Below are 20,854 nucleotides of genomic sequence, written 5' to 3' on the forward strand. Positions count from 1 at the left end.
CTCTTCAAGCTAAAATGAAAGGACACTAATTAGTAAGAGGATAATATAAAACTATAAATTTCACTGTTAAAGGTAAATATGTAGTTAAATTCAGAATACTCTAATGTTGTAATGGGGTGAATAAATCACTTATAACTCTAGAATAAAGGTAAAAGACTTTATAAAGGTAAAATACACTGTTATAAATACAAGAAGTTTTATGTAAGCCTCATGGTAATCACCAAACAAAAGCCTGTAATAGATATCCAAAGACAAAAACAAAGGATTCAGAGCATACTACTACAGAAAATCATCAAGCTGCAAAGGAAGAGAGAAAGAGAGGAATAAAGGAACAAGACAAACAGAAAACAACAAAATGGCAATAATAAGTTCATACTTATCAATATTTACTTTAAATGTAAATGGACTAAATTCTTCATTCAACAAGATAGAGTGGCTGAATGGATAAAAAACAAGCTCCAACTATATGCTATCTACAAGAGACTCACTTTGACTTTGAGGACACAAATAGGTTGAAAGTGAAGGGATAAAAAAGATATTCTATGCAAATGAAAAAAAAGCAAGGGTACCTATATTTACATCAGACAAAATAGACTTTAAGCCAAAGAGTGTATCAAGAGACAAGGTCATTATACAATGACAAAGGGGTACAGTCATCATGAGGATATAACCTTCATAAATATTTATGCACCCATCATAGGAAGACCTAAATATATAAAGAAAACATTAACAGATCTGGAGGGAAAAATATACAGTGACCTAAGAATAGCAGGTGACTTTAATACCCCACTTTCAACAAGGGATAGATGATCCAGACAGAAAATCAATTAGGAAACACTGGACTTCAACTACACATTAGACCAGATACACGTAAGACATATATACATGTCATTCTATCCAAAACCAGCAGAATACACATTTTTTTAAATGCATAGGGAACATTCTCCAAGATAGATCATATGTTGGGGCACAAAAAAAGTTTTAATAAATTTAATAAGACTGAAATCATATCAAGTATCTTTTTGGACCACAATGGTATGAAATTAGAAATCAATTAAAAGAAGAAAACTGGAAAATTAACAAATATGTGGAGATTAAATAACATGCTCCTGAACAACCAAGCGGTCAAAGAAGTAATCAAAGAGAAACAAGAAATTATCTTGAGGCAAATGAAAATGGAAACACAACACATCAAAACTTATGAGATGCTGCAAAAGCAGTTCTAAGGGGGAAGTTTATAGTGATAAATGCCCACGTTAAGAAAGAAAGATAACAAATAACCTAACTTTACATCTCAAAGAGGGTAACTAAAAAGAGAACAAAATAGACCCAAAGTCAGTAGAAAGAAGGAAGTAACAAAGATCAGAGTTGAAATAAATGAAATAGTGACTAAAAAGACATAGAAGAGATCAATGAAACCAAGAGCTATTTTTTTAAGAGAGGAAATAGATAAATCTTTAACTAGACTTACCAAGAAAGAAAGACAGGGGACTCAAAAACTAAAATTATAAATGAAAGAGGAGACACTATAACTGATACCACACAAATACAAATGATTGTAGGAAACTACTGTGAACAATTATATGCCAACAAATTGGACAATCTAGATAACATGTATAAATTCCTAGACATACAACCTACCAAGACTGAATCATGAAGAAACAGAAAATCTGAAAAGACCAATTACTAGTAAGAACATCAAATCAGTAATCAAAAACCTCCCATCAAAGCGAAGTCCAGGACCAAATGGCTTCACTGGTGAATTCTACCAACACTTAAAGGAGAAGTAATACCAAGCCTTCTCAAATTCGTCCAAAAGCTGAAGAGAAGGAAACTCTTCCAAACTCATTTTATGAGGCCAGAATTACTCTGATACCAAAGCCAGACAAGGACACTACAAGAAAAGAAAATTATGGGCCAATATCCCTGACAAACATAGATGCAAAACTTCTCAACAAAATATTAGCAAACTGAATTCAACAGCACATAAAAAGGATCACACACCATGAGCAAGTCTGATTTAATCCAGGCATGAAAGAATGGTCCAACATCCATAAATCAATCAATGTAATATGCCACACTACAAAATGAAAGATAAAAATCACATGATCATCTCAATAAATGCAGATAAAGCATTTGACAAAATTCAACATCCCTGCATGATAATAACTCTCAGCAAACCGGGTTAAAGGGAATATAACTCATCATAATAAATGTCATATATATGACAAGCCCACAGGTAACATCATACTTAACAGTGAAAAGCTGAAAGCTTTCCCTCTAAGAACAAGGATAAGATAAGGATGCCCACTCTTGCCACTTTTATTCAACATAGTTTGGAATTCCTAGCCAGAACAATTAGGTAAGAAAAAAGAAATACAAGACATCCAAATGAGAAAGAAAGAAGTAAAATTTTCTCTGCAGATGACACGATATTATACATAGAAAATCCTAAGGACTCCCCTAAAAACCTCCTGGATCTAATCAACAAATTCAGTAGATGCAAGAGACAAAATCAATATATGAAAATCAGTTGCATTTGCATACACCAACAACAAACAATAAGGAAGACATTAAGAAAATCCTATTTACAATAGAATTGAAAAGAATATAATACTTTGGAATAAATTTAATCAAGGAGGTGAAGGAGTTGTACACTGAAAACTATAAGACATTGATGAAAGAAATAGAAGGCAACACAAATAAAAGAGATGATATTTCCTGTTCATGGATGAGAAGAGTTAATATTGTTAAATGTCTATCCTACCCAAAATGATCTATAAATTCAATGCAATCCTTTTCAAAATTCCATTGGCATTTTTCACAGAAATAGAAAAAGTAATCCTAAAATTTGTATAGACCACAAAAGACCCCAAATAGCCAAAGCAATCTTGAGAAAGAAGAACCAAGCTGGAGGCATCACACTTCCTGATCTCAAACTTTAAACTACAGTAATCAAAACAGTATGGTATTGGCATAAAAACAGACACATAGATCAACGGAACAGAATAAAGAGCCCAGTAATAAACCTATGTATGTATGGTCAATTAATTTTCAACAAAGGAGCCAAGAATATACAATGGGGAAAGGATAGTCTCTTCAATAAATGGTGCTGGGAAAACTGGACTGTCACAAGCAAAAGAATGAAACTGGACCCCTATCTTACACGACTCACAAAAATCAACTCAAAATGGTTTAAAGATTTGACCTTAACCCCTGAAACCATAAAACTCTAGAAAAAAATGTAGCAAGTAAGCTCCTTGACAATGACCTTGGCAGTGATTTTTTGGATTTGACATGAAAAGCAAAGGCAACAAAAGCACAAAGAAACAAGTGGGATGACATCAAACTAAAAGCTGCTGCTCATCAAAGGAAACCATCAATAAAATGAAAAGGCAACCTACGGATTGGGAGAAAATATTTGCAAACCACATATCCAATAAGGAGTTAATATCCAAAAATTAAGAAACTCATACAACTTAATAGCAAAAACACAAATAGCCCAACTAAAAATTGGGCAAAGGACCTGAATAGATATTTTTCCAAGAAAGACATGCAAATGGCCAACAAGTACATGAAAAGATGCTCAACATCCCTAATTATCAGGGCAACACAAGTCAAAACCACAATGAGATATCACCTCACAGCTGTTAGCATGGCTATTATGGAAAATACAAGTGATAACAAATGCTGGCAAGGATATGAAAAGAGAACCCATATATGCTGTTCTTGGGAATGTCAACTGGTACAGCCACTCTGGGAAACAGGATGGAGTCTCCTCAAGAAATGAACAATAGAACTACCATATCATCCAGCAATCCTATCTCTGGGTGTATATCCAAAGGAAATGAAATCATTATCTCATAGAAATATCTGCATTCCCCTGTTCACTGCAGCATTATCACAAAAGCCAACATATGAAAACTACCTGTCGACAGAAAAATGGATGAAGAAAAGGTGGTTTGTGTATATAAATACATATATGTGTATGTATATATATAACGGAATACTATTCAGCCTTAAAAAAGAAGTAAATCCTGTCTCTTACGGCATGTATGAACCTGGAAAGCAGTATGCTAAGTGAAATGAGCCAGACAGAAACAGAGAAAGAAATACTGCATGCTATCAGTTATTTGTGGAATCTAAAAACAAACAAAACAAACCAAAAAACCCTCATAGAAACAGAGAGTAGAAAAGTGGTTGCCAGTGGCTGAGGGATGGTGGAAATAGGGAGAAGCTGGTAAAAGGGTAAAAACTTTAAGTTATAAGGTGAATAAAATCTGAGGATGTACTATATAACATGGTGATTATAGTTGATAACCCTGTAGTATAACTGAAACTTGCTAAGAGAGTACAAGTTAAATGTTCTCTCCAAAAAGAAGGTAAACATGTGAGGTGATGGTTATGTTAATTAACTTAGGGGGGAATCCTTTCACAATGTATACATACATCAAAGTATCACATTGTACACTTTAAATATCTTAGAATTTTTTTGTTGTCATTTATACTAAAGCTGGGGGAAAAAAGAAAAAAGGAATGAGCAACCTTCCTTAATCTTTAAATCTATACATAACCTTCATGGGGTGATGTTGGGAGACATTTATAAATATATGGGAGCATTTTTATATGCTACAATAAATGGGGGGTCTACTGCTGGTCAGGTCTGCTAAATGTTCAGCAGTGCTGGGTTAGTCTAATACGACGATGAACTGTCCGGCCCAAAAGACCAATAGAGTCCTTTTGAGAAACACTGCAGGGGTCACTTATTTAACAATTTTAACTTTTTGAAACCAAATAAGGAATTAAGAAAATGACCTACAGGTGGTTAAATTTGTAACTAAAGCTTGTTATTAGATAAACCTACCTTGTCAGATCATGGCCCAGACAGGGCATCATTTAAGTAGCAATCTATATTGAATAAAAAATCATTCGTATCATTTCTAAGCATACAAATATAAATTATTAGAATAATTTGGTGAATAATTTATGCTGTGAGTTACATCATTTGCTAATCAATTTTATAAATATGTGTAGTCATTTAAGTGAATGAAAGGAATATACTTTCTAATTTTTGATTTATATAGAGATTTTATGTCACTGGTTGTTAAGTATTTTGAAGATCATCCTGATAGGAAACGTTGTTCAGAAAAGTCAGACTCCAGTAATTTAATGACAACTCAATTTAGGAAAAAGCATTTTTTTTTTTTTTTAGATTGGCACCTGAGCTAACAACTGTTGCCAATCTTCTTTTTTTTAATTTTTCTTTTCTTTCTGCTTTTTCTCCCCCAAACCCCCCAGTACATAGTTATATATTTTAGTTGTGGGTCCTTCTAGTTGCGGCATGTGGGATGCCACCTCAATATGGCCTGATGAGTGGTGCCATGTCTGCGTCCAGGATCCGAACCAGCAAAACCCTGGGCCGCTGCAGCAGAGTGCACAAACTTAACCACTCGGCCACGGGGCTGGCCCCAGGAAAAAGAATTTTATCTGCTTGAGATATTATTTTCCTCTTGAGAGTTAAAAAAAGAAAGCACTATTACTTCAGATTCACTTTATCCTTTCAAAGCTCTGCTAGTATTCCTGACAAATCAGCATCCATAAGACAGGAAGTCATATTATCAAATCAGCCTGAAAAGCCTCATATTTGGCCACCAGTTGTTTGTACAAATTCTTTTAAAAGTGAACTCTTAACTTTATGTTTTTTGGTTCTGTGTGAAGTTTTAAGACTTACCACATAAGGAATGTAGAATAAAATATCTTAAAAGCATAATATATATATTTCAGAGAGAACTCAAGGTTTCTAGTCACTTAAACTGTCTCTTTTAAATTCTCTTTGGAATACTTTGAGAAATTATCCTTATGGCCTTTCACTTTCTCAGACCAGGAAAACGTAACAAAAGAAAAAGCGGCCCTGTGCCATATATTATTGTTTTCTTTCATTGCTATTTTAGGAAAAAGGATATTTAAACGCAGTATTGAAGAAAAAATTAATGGAATTGAAACAATGTTTTCAGATAGATTGTATTTTCAGATTACACTATAAAATCTATAATTTATATATAACCTTGTATTATATCCAATCTTCCTATAAAATATTTCAGCCCATCAGAAATGCAGTAGGCTGTATATATATACATATATATATAATTTTTTGTTTTGCTGAGGAAGATTGGTCCTAAGCTAACATTTGTTGCCAATCTTCTTCTTTTTACCTGAGGAACATTGTCCCTGAGCTAACATTTACGCCAATCTTCCTCCATTTCGTATGTGGGACGCCATCATAGCATAGCTTGGTGAGCAGTGTGTAGGTCCGTGCCCAGGATCCGAACCACGAATTCCAGGCCACCGAAGTGGGCGTGTGAACCTAACCATTACATCACCAGCCCAGCCCTATATTTTAAGTGATAATATAATAGAGTAGCACCTCTATTGCATTACCAAAAGAATAGTTCATAAAACAGTAATATCTAAAATTCCTCAACAAAACCTTGAATTATTAGAATACAGTCTTAGAAAAGTTAAAATACGTAAGTAGAGTAGGACTTTGCTATTAAAAACCATTTCATTGTCAGCACAGTTATGAAGTTTTTCTATTTTAAATATCTTAAGCCGCTTTGCTTAATTATATCACAGGCCTGATACTGGTAAAGGTAAAGATTTGAAGTTTTAATCTGTTCTGCTGTTTGCAAGTTTTCAATAGCAAATTACAAATCTGGAAACATCAAAACATTTTCATATTATCCTATTAATTTTAATGAGTGAATACTGTAATATCTGTTAAATTTGTGGGTATATATCTCATTTCATATTCACTTGTTTTAAGTCATAATAAATAAGTCCTTTCACTTCATGTGCACTGTAAAGATGAAAGATGCAACTACAGCTATGGTATGGTAAATCACGGCAGTAGCTCTGACAGTTGGCAAAAAATGTCTAGAACTTTCAAGCATATCTTAAGATCACTAGCATACTCCTCATGGACCCAAAGGAAAGAATTTGGGACTGGCCCTTCTCTCTTCCCCAGATACTTTTTACCTTTTTATTGGAACTTCTTTTTCTCTCTTGAGACTACCTTGATAACCATTTTAACTCACTTTCCTCTTCTAACAGTAATTTTTTCTTACAGATGAAAAAACAGGCAAATATATTTAGTGCTTTGGATACAATATGGAAATACTAAACACTTTGTGGTCTCCCATATCTTATAGCATTTTCCCCAGAGAGGTGTTCTCAGCATATTGGCTAAACTCTAATTTGTGCAATTACTTGCAGGTTTCTTAAATTTGCTCTGTAGTTTCAATTAAATTTGTACTTGCTATCTAAATGGACAATTCCCATGCACCATTAAAGTGTCACTATACTATGGCAGTATAACTTCATTTCAGTGTAAGACAAATTTCATTCATCTCCTTTATTTATAGCACTGTATTCCATCTGATTAATTCATTATTCATAATAATTCAGGTATGTTACTGCCTGGAAGTCAGAGTATAACTAAAAGGACCTTTCAAGGTACCTTTCCATTCTGAGTCCACAATTCTGTTCTGCTATAGAGTCACAAGTCCTAGCAGCTTCTACAGCAATGTATTCTAACCTTGGTACTTTGGCTGCACATTGGAACCCCCTGGGGAGCTTTAAATACTACTTATGTTTGGGACCCATCTCGAGAGATTCTCATTGGTCTGAGATATAGCCAGAGTACTGGGATTAATTCAAGGTCAGAGTGTGAAAGAACAGAAACTAAGACCCAAAACTATTTTGCTTCAAAAAGCAAAACAAGGGGCTGGCCCAGTGGCGTAGTGGCTAAGTTTGCATGCTCCACTTTGGTGGGCCAGGTTGCACAGGTTCAGATCCCAGGTGCTGACCTATACACTACTTGTCAAGTCATGCTGTGGCAGCGTCCCACATAGAAAATAGAGGAAAACTGGTGCAGATGTTAGCTCAGGGGCAATCTTCCTCAAGCAAAAAGAGGAAGATTGGCAACAGATGTTAGCTCACGGCCAATCTTCCTCATCAAAAAAATGGCAACAAAACAAAACAAAACCTTAGCTCTTCTCTTCCCTCATGCAAAAAAAAATTTTTTTTTCATCTGTTGATGTAGGTTGAGGATCTTGGAATTTTCCAAGATGAGAAGAAAGTGCTATTTCATAATAATCGTCTTATTTGTAGTTGCTCCATTTTAGGAAGCCCAATTCCTGAAATCCTAGATAAAGATTATGAATACTGAAGGTCATCCTTCTTGGAAGTTCTTTATCTTTTTATTAGTATCACCAAGCTAAATGATCACTTGATGAATGAAATTAGTCTGAGTGGTTAACATTTTACATTCCTTAAAGAAAAATGATGCAAACTGTAATCTCCCTAGAAGCTGGTTATTTTATGTCATTTAGAAAAACATATTAACTGTGCAAATATAATCATAGTCTGCAAAAAAAAATCAAAACAAAAATTCTTTTCATAACTTAAGGATTCTTTTGAGTCTAAAATAAATTTATAAGATTTATGTACATTTAAAATAATGGCTTATGAACAATGGAGGGCTTTTGGTCAGTAACATGAGTAATGTCTGGTAATTATCCAATCTTTAACTTATATGAGGAAAAGCAAATTGTTTATAATTTGTTCTTTTTGCATCTGTCATGACAGGTGTTATGAGTGTTCTTGGTTGGAAGTGACTCAGACTTTAAATAGAAATTCTAGTTTTCAAATCATTTATATTGGACCATTGAAGAAAATTTCATTACACAATTACTAAGACTATAGATTGCATCTCTTCCATCTATCTATAATTAATAAATTTTAAATTTATTTTATTTAATGAGCACTTTCCTGTTACTTTATTTTTCTCTTGTATAAATATTGGGGTTATTATACTGCTTCCTGATAAAGTTATGCATGGAGGCCTGAAATACTCTTGTGGATACATTCATCTTTCCCAACGGAGAGACTGTTCTCAGGGCCAAGCAGCCAAACTGTAAATACATCCCTGTTTATCAGGAAAAGAGACAAGATGCAGAGTGATTGTATATGTGCACTTATGCTGTGCACTGCAGAACTCCAAAGAGCACCCCTCACAGAGACAACTACATAAAAGGTGCTTCCCGGAGCTGTGCAGTGTGGCATTCCTGACTTCAAAGCTCTCATCGCTTTCCTAACTTGGAAGAGTCTAGGAGGTGAGCTCAGGTGGATAATCCTCTGTGAGGAGGTAGGCCAGAAACTTCTTAGGGATCTGTAAGCTGAAGATGAGTACAGTAACCTTGCAAACTATATCATCTAGATGCAGGAGAATGGACCACTAGCCAAATGAGAAACAAAACACTGCATCGTTAGTATAGTCAATCATAAGGTAATTTCAAAAATCCAAGGCTTATGGTAAACTGGCTTAAAGAATAAAGGGTTTCTTGTTCCCTCCTGTAGTCTTCATCTTGGGATCCACGTACAGAGTTAAGAGGTAAAATTAAGCCTGCAGACTGAATTTTCAAACCACTTACTCAATTAGCCCGGTTGCATGAATGAAGTAGAACTCAAAGAAGTATGGCAAGTTTCTATCATTCAACCTATAAAAGGCAGAAGAGAATGAGGACAATGGATTGACTAAAAAAGGCCCTGCTTGGGTTCAACAGAGGAGGTGCAAGTGCACCTATTGTGCTTGAGTATAGGAAGTAGAAGTGGAAGGAAAACAGGTCATGTCACTCCAAGGCAGTGACTTTGAACAAAGAGACCCAAGCCACTAATAATATATGGCCCAGTGATTGTCAAGCCTCAGTGTCGATTTTATTCTTTTTTATAGCTTTCATTTTCTATTGACATGGTCCACCCTTACAACTATTTTGCCCATCTTTTTCTCTATTTTCATTATTTTTTTTTCTAATAGTTATTTCAAAGTCCTAGTCTGCTAACTCCAACATCTAGATCATTTGGGGGATCTGCTTCTATTTTATGCTTCCTCTCTTGATTATTGGTCACATTTTTCTAACCTTTGCATGTCTCATAACTTTTTATTGCATGAATGATCCATGCAGAGTAAAGTAGATACTTCCCTCCAGTTAGGGAAAGCATTAGTATTAAGGAAAGCATAGTATTAAAACTGTGAGCTCAGGGCCAAGGTCAGGTGAATGAACCTCTCCTGCCATGAGAATTTGTTTCCAGTGCTAATTTCAGAGGTCCTGTGGTCAGCGGGTAGGTCTTAAATATATGTGCATATGTATACATTTATGTTATATATTCAACTGTCTGTAAATGAAGGTAGCATTTCCTACTAACATTCAACTTCATATGGATACATAAGCAACATCTATATATGAGAAACATTGAGAGGGATGGAATTTGTGTGTGTGTGAGAGAGAGAGGGAGAAAAGGAGAGGGAGAGAATAAAACTGCTGGTAATTTTAAAAATAGTTATGAAATGGCAATATTTGAACGAAATGTACAACTTGTATTATAATTCATTGCATCCATAATATAGATGCAAAAGGTGTCTTAATTTTGAGTCCATTGCTCAACTGAACTATTCAGCCTTAGAGAGAGACCATGGATTCAGTGACCCAACACCAGAATAACACTGGGTCATGTGAAAAGGAATGGAAACATTCTAAACAAATGTGAGCTAGCACTTTATATCTCTTATCAGGTACTAGTTGCACTGCTGACTCTCTCAATCTTAGTGTTTTCCCCGAAATATTTACCATTTCTAGGCATATATCTTCAGTTTATTCTGTCAGTATCTAATTGACATGGTTTCCAGCCCTGCAGTATTTCTGAAACAGGCAACCAGGACCTAGAAACCAAGTTCCATGAGAAACAGTTGAAGGAATATGGATTATTTTGTGTACGGAATAAAGACCTGCAGAGAACATCAAATGTGTCTTCATATATTCAAAGAACAGTCACGTGGAGGAAGATTAAAACAGACTTGAACCAATAAAAGGAAACTGTAAGAAGGCAGATTTCATTCAACATAGAAATTTGTCTGATAAAGTTGTTAAAATAGACACTTACTTTTTTTAGGTAGTGAGCTCCCTACCATTACATGCGATAAGCAAAGCAGAGTCTGGAAGTCCATTTCCGAGGGTGATTGTTGAGGCTGTTCTTATATCAGTTGGAGAAGTTATATTACGTGTCCTTTCTAACTCTTGAGAATCTATAATTTTACATTTTTAGTGGGACTGCATGTAACTACTTGCTTTTCAAGTAGTTTATGATAACGTAGGGCTTTTAACTGGGTCAGCTTCTGAAATAAATTTTAAACTCATAAGTAAACCCTAAGGCAAAAACAGGGCCTGATTCTGTCACTGGAAAATAAATAGAGAGAAAAAGACACCTTAGAATTCATACGTCCTTTCAAAAAATTGTCTTGTGAACAAAAGCATTCCAGTTTCAGAGGAAATGTAAAGGTTAATGCACTTTCTGTTCTAAGGCAGCACAAAGTCTACAGCATGTTTTAAATTCTCTCTGACTTACCTCTAACTTTCTCAGAAGGGAGATTTCTGGGTTATCTTCAAACTCCTGCTGTTTGAGTATATACTGTTTTGTCTTCTATTAGAGACAAGCATTCTTTTTCATGTGGATATTCCTTCATTTATACTGGGCAAGTTTAAACTTGCAGAATCAATCTAACACCTTCAGACAAACTAATGACCAAATAAAACAATTCCCAAGGCTTTTACAAGAAATGGATGGATTTGTCATAAACATATCTCAGGCATCTGCATTTCAGCCTTATGCTTTTATTACAGGCAGAAAAATTAGGACATGGATTTTAAATTATAATTTTTTTCCATTTCTTTAATTTGAGTATGTATAGGAAAAAAAAATCAATAACGTGGAACTTTTTTTTTTTTGGCAAAAAGATCTTAGTAAAACCTTTTAGCTAGGTAGCTTTACACACACACACACACACGTAAAATTGGTTTCGGTTTCTTAGGGAAGTGACTAACATGGCATGGCTGGAAATCATGTCAAGCGGATACTGATAAACTGAGGATGCAATGCCTAGAAACGGTAGATATTTCTGGGGAAAAAACTAAGACTGACAAGTCATCAGTGCAACTAGTACATGATAAGAGATGTAAAGTGCTAGAACATATTTATCTAGAATATTTCCATTCCTTTTCACATTACCCATTTTATATATAAAATATGTATCTGTAAGAAGAAAAAACTTAAAATATGTCTGCTTACTTATCAATATCTCCAAGACACTACTTGGTAGGTGAAAAGGAACAAGTCTATTCTAGGTAAGTGTGAGCTAGCTTTATGGCTGAATGAATTCAAGAAGAGTTTATATGAGCTTCATTGGTTAGAAAATCTAAAGCTATGTTAAAATGTTTTGTTTTGTTTTCCTGGAAAGAACACTAATTTTGTGGAGCCAAAGGCATCTATGGGAATGTCTATTCTTTCCTATGGGATCCCCCTTCCCATCTTACTTCCTTCGATCAATCTTAGAAAACTAAGGTGAAAACAAACTTTTCTTAGGGTAACAATTAACATGGCATGGATGGCATGATATGTTGAGTACTGTGGTATAACTGTGGGAATCACAGATCTCAGTTTTCAAATATGATCCTAATTTTATTATTTTTAATCAAGATGATTCAATTAATATCTAACTAAATGTGGTTTATTCTTATGAAAAATAATTAGAAATGAAGAATACAAAAATAATACATGTAATGTATAAAATTACTGAGAGGAAAATTTATGGCCTTAAATAATAATTTTTAAAAAGTAGAAAGGATAAAATTTAATGACCTAGAAAGCCACCTTAATATGGCATAAAAAGGATAGAATAAATCCAAAGAGAGTAGCATTAAGAATTTAATAAAGATCAGAAATTAATGCAATAGAAAGTAAAGATACAAAAGAGTCAATTTAAAAAATTGGTTATTTAAAAAGAATGATAAAATTGACAAATATCTAGCAAGATCAAGAAAAAAACAAGGGTATGGGTAAATAATATCAAGAACACAAAGAGAACATAACCATAGATGCAGGACAGATTAAAAGATAGAAACAACTTTTTGTGAACAAATTTAAAACAGAAAAAATGAACAAGTTCCTGGCAAAAAGATAAATTACATAAACTGACTAAAGAAGAAATTGACAAAACAAAGACAGCATATAAAAAGGAAACATAGAGGCAATCTTACTCATAGATATAGATGTAAAAATCCCAAACAAAGTACTAGCAAGCCAAATACAGCAATGCACAAAAATGATCAAGTTGAGTTTATTCCAGGAATACAACAGCAGTTTAACATTAGAAAATCTATTATGATCTATTAATATAATTCAGTGGATTAACAGATTGATGAAGTAAAGTCATTATGATCATTTCAAGAAATGCTGGAAAAAATTCACAAAATTAAAAATCCATTCAAGAAAAAACTATTAGCAAACTGGAAACTTTCTTAAAACCTGATAAAGGGTATCTACCTAAAACACTGAGCAACAATTTACTCAATATTAAGTACTAAAAGCATTCCTCGGGCCAGCCTGGTGGTGTAGTGGTTGAGTTCGCCTGCTGTGCTTTGGCAACCCAGGGTGTGTGGGTTTGGATCTCGGGCACAGACCTACACATTGCTCATCAAGCCATGCTGTGGTGGCATCCCACATGCAAAATAGAGGATGATTGGCACAGATGTTAGCTCAGGGAAAAAAAAAAAAGTATTCCTTTTAAAATCAGAGATACTGCTATCACTTTTTCTATTCAAAATCAAACAGAAGTCCTAGCTCAGAAAGTACAGCAAGAAAAAAGAGAAAAAAGTATATGTATTAGATTGAAAGATATAAAACTGTCTTTATAGATAAGACAGATATTATTGTCTTCATTGAAAGCCCCCCAAACTCTTAAATAATTAGACGTAAGATAATTTACTAAAGTTGCAAAATGTGAGATCAATATCTCACAATTACATTTCTGTACAACATCAGGGAATAGTTTTAAAAACCCAGCATCACTGTATAATAAATATTCAGAAAAGTACTATTATTTGAAGAGAGATAGGCATGAACTCTCTATAACACAACATAAGAGGTAGATTCTAGATAAAGACCCAAATGAGAAAGGTAAAACTATACAGTTAATATAAAAAAAAATCTAAGAGGAAATTTTTGCAACCTGGGAATGGGAAAGAACTTATTAAACAAAACTTCAAAGCACAATGATAAGGCAAAAATAAGGTGTGTTTAATTACATCAAAGTTAAAAATTTCTTTCAATGAAGGATACCATGGGCAAACAACATATAGATGATAAAATGGTATAAGAAATTCATAATGTCTAAAGCTGACAGGGGATATCTAGAATATACAAAAAATTCTGGGAAATGAATAAGGGCAGAAAGCCCCTTAGAAAAATGAGGAAGGCTGTTAAAAAAGAGGCTCCAAAAGACTAACAAGCATTTTAAGGGATCACAAACTATTAGAGATCAGATATGAAAATTAAAACAATAACAAGGATTCCTAATTCCCATTTTCTGCCAATATTTGTCATTTTTCATACTTCTAAGTTTTCCCAACCCTCATTCACTGTTAATAGGTATCTGTCCTGGTTATTTGGGAGAACTGTTGGCACTATTCAGTCAAGTTAAGTATACTCATATTCTGTGACCCAGATATTCTGCTCCTGAGTTTATACGTCAAATGAATATTCACATGGTCCATACTAGGATATTCATTAGTGTTACCTGTAGTGGCAGGGAGCTGGAGGTATTCTGGATTCCAGTCAATGAATAGATAGATAAATGTAGTAGATGCACACCTTAGTAGGGCATTAACTAGAACTCACAGAATAGAGGTACACATAGCCACCTGAATGGATCTAAAAGCCTAGTGCTAGGTGAAAAAGATAAGAAAGAGTGTAATGTATAACAAGACCATTTCCATAAATTAAAAATATATGCACAGAAAACAACAATACACTTTATATAAGAATACAAACAAAAAGATACATATTAAATAAACCCACCATAATGGAAAGTAGAATATGGGGATAAAAGGAAATGAATGTGCTGACTAGTGATGATGATATGCCATAAATTAAGAAGTAGAACTGGCACAATTCTCTGCACTTAAGGTTCAGAAAACAAGAAAAGAGGACAACAACATAGCAAGTACATAGTAATAAATCTAACCAAAAGATGTATAAGACATTTGTAAAGAAAATGATAAAATTTCATTATAAGACAATAAAGATTTAGAAGATCTACATAAAAAAAGAGATTAACCAGTTAGTGGATAGGGAAAGTTATTACTATAAAATGTCGATTCTCCCCAAACTGACTCATACATTGAATAGGACGTCCCTTCTTCAGTCCAATGTAGCTTTTCATGGAACTTGACAAGATGATTCTAAAATTCAAAGAGTACCAAAAAAAAAAAAAAAAAACCCAATAGCCAAGACACTCTTGCAGTAAAACAAGTTTGAAGGGGGAGAACAAGACTTATTATAAAGCTTGAGTAATTAAGACAGTATGGTATTGGCACAGAATTAGACAAAGAGACCAATAGAACAAAATAAAGACCTCAGAAATAGATCAACACTCATGGAAATTTAAAAGATGACAGATTAGCACTGTGGATCAGTGGGGAAATGATGAATTATTTTCAATAAATGGTAGTTGGAAAAAATTAAATAGGAAAAAAGCCAAAAAGTAATTGGATCCCTACCTACAACACAGCAAAAAAACAAAAAACAAAAAACCCCACAAACCCAGAAAACAACAACAACACAAATCAGTTCCACAGACCTTTAAACTACTTGAAAAATACAGAGAAAAACATCTTTATGCTCCTGAGGATAGAGAAGAATTTGTTAAGGCAAATAATACACACTGGAAAGATAATGGAGAAAACAAAGAACTACAGTTCATTAACAGACATCATACAGTAAAAAGACAAACCACAACTGGGAGAAGATAGCTGCCATTCATATAATTAGAAGAAAAAGAAGCCACCAGAAAGTATTTTAAAACTCTCAAAAAATCAAGAAGAAAAATACAATCAATAGGAAAATGGACAAAATTCACAAAGGAATTTCAAGAATAAAGAAACTCGATGGCCAACACACATATAAAGCTATGTTCAATCCCCACTAGTAATCAGAGAAATTGAAATTAAAACCCCAATGAGATACCATTTTATACCTATCAGGCTGGCGAAATATAAAGGGCTGAAAATACCAAATGTGGTAGACAAAGCTGGTGATAAATCAGTCCAGTCATTTAGGAAAACGATTTGGTTTAGGTAATCAAGTTAAAGATGTTCTTTTGTTATGAACCTACCTGTTTTCTACTGACATTTATTCTAGAGGAACTCTTATGTTCCAGGAGATATGAAAAAAATGTTTATAGCAGCACTACTTATAATAACAAAAAACTGGATAACTCAATTGTTCATCCACAGGAAAACAAAGAAATCGTGCCTTATTTACATAATGGGCTATAGTATAGAAGGAAAAATAAATGAATGTGGCTACACTTACTGAAATGGATGAATCCAAGAAACATAATGCTGAGTGACAAAGCAATTGCACAAGAATACATACATTGTTACCATGTAAAAGTTCAAAATCAAGCAAAATTAACATATGTATACTCTTACAAAGAAATGAGAAATACAAAATTCAGAGGAAGCAGGAAGCAAAGGGGACATACAGAATGTGCTTCAGTAATACTGGTAACTGAGACATCCGGTTAGTGATTAAAATCCTATGTGCGGTTTTTCAGGCCTGACCACAGGCAATTATAGAGGCTTTACCTCTCAGGCCTCACAGGGGAAACCTGCCCGCCTCCCAGCAGACTTGATGTACAGCCAGTGCATTACAGTCTCTGAAGGCCTTGCTGTCAAGGTCTCAAGCCCCCTGGCCAGTGATGCTTTTTGACATATTACATCACTAGTCCCCCTAATCCCCCTAGTCCCCTGTATTCCTAGCTCCTTTACCTGAGGCCTTGGGCAGAGAGCTTCTTCAAGTGCCTCTGCTGAGATCTCTTTAGAGGGGTAGAAGGGGGGAAAACCTTGAAGACACTTTCCTCCACTTGAATTAGTATCCAGTACTTCTCTACTCCTAGCCCTTCCCATTGGCCACCCCACCCCCCAAATAAACCCCCCACACTCCTCAGAGCCCATAAAACTGCTGGTGCCTTTTGTTTGGGGCTCCCTCAACAGTGAGAGTCCCCCACATCTGTGCTGATCCACCTGACCCTGGACTTGTGTTCCACTCCACAGGGGAGAATGAAACGGGGCAGTAGGCATTTCCTCTGGTTTTAGTCTCTTGCTAATACCACTGCACCAAGTGATTACAGGCGCAACTCTTTCAGTTTTGGCTGAGCCTGATAGCTCAGCTCAGCTGAGCTCCTGACAGCAATGTATTTCTTAAGTTAGGGTGTGTAATAAAGCTACTTTGAACCTCCTCTCTAAAAACTTATAAAAAGTCAAGTTGTATGGAACTTCTATGGGGAGGAAAGATAAGATGAAACAACAAAAAGCACCTGTTTAAATTATAGCTTCAGTGCCCCAGAATACAAAAAGAAGGAAATTGTGGGGTTATCAGAAAGGTGCTTCATTCTTTTCAAAATTTGAGTGTAAGGTAAAAAGTAGGATACCAAGGAACCTTAAAGCACATAATTCATATTATAAATTTTCTCTTCTTTGGCATGAAATCCTCTAGGTAAGATTGATTTTCTTACATTTGATTTCAAATTATATTTTGGGCTAAATGTGATATATCTTAAATGTATCTATACCAAATCTGTAGATAATGAGTTTCCACAGTTACTAACCACTATATAATACGTGCTCATATAATATCCTTAAACTACTTTTTCATTCAAACCTCTGTATAAAGTTATATTTGTCCTTAAACTTTTTGGAAACCTCAGAGATTTCATACATCAATTTATTTTTTGCCTCAACTACATAGGCTCTGTTTCTCTCTCCTTTTGGTCTATGTCACTGCTGTACTGATTTTATCGGTCTTCTTATGTAGAAGTCCCTCTTGTTCTCTGAAAAGCATAGTTCCCCACATCTGAACTTTTCCAACCAGACCCTGTAATAGCATAAAGGGGTAAATACTAAAACTGCATAGTAGTTCATGCTCTGACATATCATGGTTTTATAAAAGATGAAATTATATTTTATGTCCGTACTGTATAATCATCATTATACAGTAACAAATTCTCAAAGGTGAAAAAGGTATTAGAGATTGTCATGTCCTTATTTTGATAATTCCTTACATCTATATAGTGTTAATTAGTTATAATTTAGAATGTGCTTTCACATTACCTCATTTGATCCTTTCAACAACTATATTAATTAGGTGGGCCGGATATAATTATTCCCATTTTAAAGATCAGAAAACAGAAACAAAAGACGGTTTCTTCATGCACGTGGTCATGCAGCCAGTTGGACTGGATTGCAGAAATTGGTATTCCCAGTCCATTGTACACCACTGAAACACTCTACACCAAGGCTCTGCCACTTTCTACCTGCCCTAAACTTGCAGACAAATGTAAAATATTAAAACTAAACTTAGCTTACGATAAGGTATTATTAAGAATCTTTATAAAGAATACTAGCACTTTGGTCAAATATAGCTTTTGTCAGATCTGTTACTTTTGAGATGAATTTCTTTACCTATATATTAAACATTAGTGACAGCAAGGCAAAGTAAATTTAATCATGAATTTCTCTCCAGTTCTACTCTTACTGTATAGTCTTCATAGGTACACTTGTAGCTCTCAGCAAGGAGATAGTTAGCAAAATCCTTACTTAAAATTGATCAATACAGAAACATGCTTCCACTAACATTTCTAAGGAAGGAAGAAAACAGCTTTAAAAAGAGACCTTGAACAAAGTTACCAGACTTTTTTTTTGCACTAGTTTCCTTACCTCCAAAAAGATGCAATGCTTTCCTGCAGCTTGGTAGGGGCCATTTTGCACAGCTGGATTTCTGAAAGCTTTGTTTTATTTTCAAATATTCTTTAGTAAAGAATGTTTTTGTAGCATTGTTCAGTTCTAGGGTGAAACAAAAGAAAATAGTATTTTTAAACATTAACTTGAGTAAAATGGCAAGAACATGAGAAATGACTGTTGTAGTATTTTGATAATAAATTCAGATCTCTTTAAGACACTGAAGACAAAAGTAGAGTCAACTTTTTAACTCAAGCAAACATAATTCCCCAAATTCACATCTGATGCATCTTTGATATGCCCACACACATAACAAACGTCTACCAAGTAGCTCTTATATCAGCTACTAAGCCAGATATGGGGGATACAGCGATGACTAAGACATAGTCCTTGCCTTAAAGAAGACTTCAGACTAAAAGATGGGATAAACAGGTAGACAAAAAAAGGGGGAATCATGTGTTATGGGTGCAGCAGTAGACTAGCTAGAGTGCAACTCATAGCTCAAGAGTGATAAGGAAAAGGAAAAACTCTTTTAGAACTTTTTACTTCATAAGCTCTTTATTTCATTCTGTATATGATGGGTTGAGCATTTACTGAGTCTAATGCTGCTGATTCGAGGAAGTTTAAAAAAGGTAGAAAGAAATCCTCAACCTCTCAGAAGCTTGCTAATGAGTTAAAGAGAAAAAGAAAATATTCATGTGAAGTAAACAGAGACCAATCAGAGAGAACACATAATGATATTCACGTTAAAAAGTAGGAAGTCTCCACATATGAGCCACGGAAAGCAAGGCATGATCTGAGTCAAACTGTTTAATGGAGAGGTTCTCAGAGGCCAACGCAGAGTTAGTTACTAACTTGAGAAGTAAACTAATCTTTCCATTAATGGTTCCCTCCTACTTTCATCCCACAATTATTACCTGTATGATTTACTCAGTTTCCATCCTACTTCAGGTTTCAAGCTTCTGCTCAAATCAGTTACATTAAATTTTCTGTTTTTCTTAATTATGCCCTCAGATTGACTCTTATCTAAGTAATTCACAGGGAAAATGGATTCACAAAGTTTACATTTAACAAAAGAAACCATGTAAAAAATAAATAACTCTAGGCAAGTGAGGTTATGTATTAAACTTGTAAGTCCTTTTAACTCTCTTCCCCATTCCATATCCAAGAACCAATAATTCAGGCACACAAGTTAGAGAAAAAGTAATTTGATAGTCTGTATACTCATTATGTATGCTGGGGGTTGTTATAACTAGTGAATTTTTTATCCTTTATGTGTTTAATAGTTAAATCATGTCAGGTTGGATACTCTTGCAGTGTTTTCTGCAGCAATGCCACAGCTGTTTTATTAAAACCCACTTTGCCCATTGCCAGTGAAGAGTCCCTTAGTGTAAGAGATGGTCATGGCACCATCCCTGGTTAAAATGACTCAATCAGTGTCATTCATACTGATGAAGAGAATGGAAGAAGTCATCAAATGACTTATAACAAATTTACTCACAGTAACAACTATCTTCTTGCAGGACTTACCCGTAAGCAGTAATGAATGTAATTCAGGGTATTCTCTGAGAAATTGAAAATCCCATGAGATAAGTGGTATTGTGTTAACAATGAACTCTTGGACAAAATGACTTGCAACTTTCTAAATGCCCTTAAAAATGAGACCAGTATGGTGAGTAAATGAAGATTTCACATGAGAGATAATATAAACCAAGATGAAGAGTTTGCAACTCAAGAATTCTTATTCCTCTTCTTTCTCCTCTTCCTCTCCCTTCCCCCTCCTCCTCCATCTTCTGGAAAGTTTTAGCTATGTTCTAAAATGCTGATGCAATAACCAGAGGATACCATTGCACTACTTCCTCTTATGCTGAAAACTGATTTGGACATGTAATTGAATTCTAGTTCACCAGATCGAAAGAACATTCTTGTAAGAGTCATCCAATAAC

The 20,854-nt window shown here is 34.6% G+C and overlaps 1 protein-coding gene across 27 annotated transcripts in view; it reads right to left on the minus strand.

The window, feature by feature from the left end:
- RNF180 (ring finger protein 180) overlaps positions 1 to 20,854 on the minus strand; it is a 271,039-nt gene that overhangs the window by 19,494 nt on the left and 230,691 nt on the right. For all 27 annotated transcript variants that reach the window (XM_070519608.1, XM_070519599.1, XM_070519601.1 and 24 more), the window contains one exon: positions 18,888 to 19,013. In XM_070519608.1, coding sequence (XP_070375709.1) covers positions 18,888 to 19,013 — 126 coding nt within the window. The remainder of the gene's footprint in view (positions 1 to 18,887; positions 19,014 to 20,854) is intronic.

The sequence above is a fragment of the Equus asinus genome, chromosome 10, assembly GCF_041296235.1.
Source record: "Equus asinus isolate D_3611 breed Donkey chromosome 10, EquAss-T2T_v2, whole genome shotgun sequence".
NCBI classification, from domain to species: Eukaryota; Metazoa; Chordata; class Mammalia; order Perissodactyla; family Equidae; genus Equus; species Equus asinus.